General features: G+C 36.6%; 1 protein-coding gene across 1 annotated transcript; it reads left to right on the forward strand.

Annotated features, from left to right (window-relative positions):
- Positions 1-694: 694 nt before the first annotated feature.
- LOC116109770 lies at positions 695-2,134 on the forward strand. Its single transcript, XM_031395991.1, has 4 exons — positions 695-725; positions 1,067-1,212; positions 1,367-1,480; positions 1,718-2,134. The coding sequence occupies exons 1-4, from the start codon at positions 695-697 to the stop codon at positions 2,132-2,134; spliced, it is 708 nt and encodes a 235-aa protein (XP_031251851.1).
- Positions 2,135-4,216: the final 2,082 nt, after the last annotated feature.

Genomic DNA, 4,216 nt, shown 5'->3' on the forward strand with positions numbered 1-4,216 from the left:
ATATAGAAAGAAACATAATAAGTTCATGAGCCATAATTGTTCCAGAAAATAACACAGTTACCGAAAGAAGCGCACCGAATTCATGCACCAAATGACGTGACGTAATTCTAACCGTCGATTAATTATGAATTAATATTAATCGACAGTCAGGATTTCGCCACTTCATTCAGTGTATGAATTCGATGTGCTCCTTTCAGTAACTGTAGTATTACTCATTTGTTCCTGCCTACAAAGATGGCACAAAACACCAAATTCTTGTCTTCAGGTTTTTTTTTTTTTTTTTTTTTTTTTTTTTCTTTGGAGCTTGTTTCAATATTTATTTTTAGCCGTTAATCAGGAGTTAAAGTTAACTGATTTTTATTTAATCTCCCACCTTTTCAGAATCCTGGTGAGCCGGGCCAGCGCAATTACATGATGGGCCAAATGGGCCTAAGACATATAATACGTCTAATGGTACTTTTTTTTCATGAAAAAGTCATTTATATTATATATAATTAATTAAAATATTTAAATAATCAGGATAATTAAATTCAATTCTCTCATTTTACTCATAGAATTTATGTTAAAAATGTAATTGTTCCAATACTATATATCATAGAATTTTCGTTAATTCATGGTTTTCGGTGACAGGGAAACATTGAATTGAATAATTAGCAAATAAATTGATGTCCTGTCAAAGAAAACTCTGCAGAAAATGCATTTCAGTACTGAGCCTGTGGCTCTAGGTAGATTTTCTTTCCTTCAAACAATGTTCTTAAAGGTGCAAAAATTATAGCTACTTGAAATATCATTATATTCTGTATGCTTGGGTTATTTCAAATTTCTGTGGGATAATTTTTATTTATTATATACTACTTTGAGAGTACTTCTTGATAGCCTTGATAACTTCCCTGGATTTAAACAACCATCAGAAAATATGCAAGGATTTTTGTATTTCTTAATGGTATTTATACAGTTATCTGCTAACACTGAGTTCTGATATTGCTGTTAACATTTATACAGAATTTAATCAATTTCTTTAATTTCCTGTTTGATATACGTGTTATGTCATCTGTTTAAACGGGAGGCCTACAGCGACACGACTGGTTTAGAGATAGTGGAGATGATGGATATGACTTCTTAGATATTAGAGATTATGATGTTGCAGCCCTGGCAAATAACTGGAGCCATGCCTTTCCATATGGCATTAACAGCAGTTATGAGATTGAAGAGGTGCTTAATTTTTAGAAATTTTCCGGTTTCTAGTCCAATTGCAGTACAGTAATATTCATGTTGGATCTTTTGCAACAGAATTATCGCAAGACAGAAAACGTTTTCTTGTAGTGAGACCTGTGTTAGTGCTAACCTTCATGTTGTTTTATTTCAGACTCTAAGTACTAGGCAGAATACTCATTCTCAACAGATTGTTGGATCCGTGGAGATTGGAGACTCCTACAGCATAGAACCAGATAATAGCAATTTTGATAGCCGGAGGCGAAAGGTTCAAAAAGCAGTAGAAATTAAAATATCAATTAATTTCATCTGACACCCGTTTTTTTAAGAAAGTACTACAAATATATTTTCAGAGGGGTTTTGATGCTTTTTAAGGAAATTTCCCTCAAAAAATATATTGTAATAGAATTACATTTTTTTATGAAGCTATTTATTTCTTCAAGTTATTGTTTTAGTATCTAATCCAGCAAGATAATCATTAATTCCCTTTTTCGTTTCTGTACAGGTTTCTTTAGAGTGGATCTTTGCAATCTCCAATTTCATTCTGGAGCTTCCCTCAGTAGTACTCGATCAACTTTCATCAGCGCATAAGCCTCAATACACACTATTTGCTATGCTACTATCATTTTCAGCCTTGTTTATATGCATTACTGAGCTCATTTATAAAGGTCGAAAGGAAAAAATTATCTGCAGATGGAGGGGTTGTCTCCCTTGGTTTTATAATGCATCACAAAATTACAAGCCTTTTGGTACCTTCAAGGATACCGTTGGGTCTCTTTGTGCTCTCTGTCAGTGTGTTTTCACAACTGTTAATTATGCACAAGCTGATACTATCAAAATATCAGTTTGGCCTGTTATCTTTGCTTTTGGTCTATTATGGTCTAAAATGTTGGAGAATCCCGAGAGAAGAACTGCAGTGTAAAGCTCTTATCCAATTTCCTGAGGAGTGGAAAGTCCAAGATGAGAATCCTCCGGAAAAGCTAAACTATTTACAGCAACTTTTTGATGTTCATAAAAATTCCAGTGCAAACGTCTGAATATTTTGCCTTAAAATATGTACCAAAAGTTCCCTGAATATTTTGGCTTATCTGTTCAAATCATCCATTATCCTGAGTATTTACTGTCAATCTAATTTATTTAAAAATGATAAAAAGCATGGTTTTGAACTTTAAAATGATAATTTAACCACAGTTAGGACTGTCAGTTGAGCTGAGCGGCTCGCAAGCTGGCTCGTCTCGACTCGGCTAGAGCTCGTCTAGAGCTCGACTCGGCAATTATCAAGTCGACTCGGCTCGAACTCAGTTTATTAACCGAGTCGAGTTTGAACATAGTGAAGCTCGGCTCGTGGGCTCGCGAACCTAGTCCGGCTCGTGTATACACTGTGCCCTTACACAGGGTGCTTTGGTATTTCTTAAACCATGAGGTATTAAACTGATATTTTTCAGTGAAAAAACTTTAAAAAATGACAGTTACGCCCCCAAAGTGCAAAATCGTATAACAAAGAACGATTATCCCCAAATCAATTTCAATTGCCCACTTGCCCTAATTCCAAATCGCAAATAAAGAACCCTAACCCGCGAACCAGACACCAGTCCTCGCCGTGAAATCAGTCATCTCCGTTGCCATCTCCGATCAAACAGGAAAAAGAGTCACACAAACCCCCAAATCGCGAAATCGCACCAGCCAGTAGCCGACTGCTCACCACCGTGAAATCGACTGCCTGAAATCGCAGACACACACCAGCCACCACCTTGAAACTGCCAGGCAGGAACGAGGTATGGTGCCGTTGTTGTAACTTGTAATCTTTGAGATTTGTTTGCCGAATCTTAGGGCCCAGGTAATCTTTCACAGGAAGAGTACTGTAAAAAATGGGAAATTGGCTCACGAGCCAGCTCGAACTCGACCGAGCTCGAGTTCGAGTCTCCATTCTGAGGCTCGCCAGGCTCGAGCTCGACCCTGTAGTAAACAAGCCGAGCTCGATAAGCCAAAAGCTCGGCTCGGCTCGGCTCGTTTGCAGTCCTAACCACAATCCTCTCAGAACACAACAAAAAACTAAAGCGGCCAAGGACAATCATGAAAGCAAAAGCGATAGCAAGAGATTATTATTAAATTAAAAAAATATATGAAAAATATCACAAGCACTACAATCGACAGGGAAGACTGAGTGCCTTTAAAAAGAGCACCTCAATCAAAACGAAGACACTAAAATTTCTGTATCCAAGCATATTCCTTCAAAAATCTGTTCTGTTTTTACCCAACATCAAGGAAAACCAGCATCAAATCTTTCTCCGATCATCTGAAACAAGAGTTTCCTGGTAAGTTTTCTTGATCTTTTTCACTTTAGGCAAATACTTATATTATTTCTTGCTATATATATCCTTTCCTTGCTAATAAACAATATAACATGTCAAGTTACTTAGAAGGAAAGGATTGGGAACTTCCAAAAGTTTCGAAAAAAGAAATTTATGGAACAAAAACCAGCATTTTCAATTTCAAAAAAGATCATTCCTTCAAAACTACTGAGGATACCATTTTACTACCCCACGGGAAACAACCAATTCAATTGTTCAATCCAGAGGCCATTGAAAAACATAAAAAAAAATACAAATTCTTGCATATTGGATTAGTCCAGGTTGGTGTCAGATCCCTCTCTCGCGAGGATCACGAAGCATCAGTTTTGCTCTGCCTGAGAGATAAGAGAATACTTGATTTTGATTCTTCCATATTAAGTGTTCTTGAATCTACTCTAGCTGATGGCCCGGTTCATTTTCATTATTATCCAAACATGATCGTTTCTCTTGAAGATCCAAAAATTTTGCAAGTTCTATCCCTCTATATTAAGTTTAACAATTTGGAAATACAAGGGACTACTTTTCCATTTGTGCTGATGTATAGAGTTCATTACAAATGTATGCAAAACCCAATTAACTCCGGCGCCAAAAGATCTAGCCACGTTGGTGAAACCACTTTTCAGAAAACAAAGGTTAGAATACCAACCAACGTC

Source organism: Pistacia vera, unplaced genomic scaffold, assembly GCF_008641045.1.
Source record: "Pistacia vera cultivar Batoury unplaced genomic scaffold, PisVer_v2 Contig59, whole genome shotgun sequence".
Lineage (NCBI taxonomy): Eukaryota > Viridiplantae > Streptophyta > Magnoliopsida > Sapindales > Anacardiaceae > Pistacia > Pistacia vera.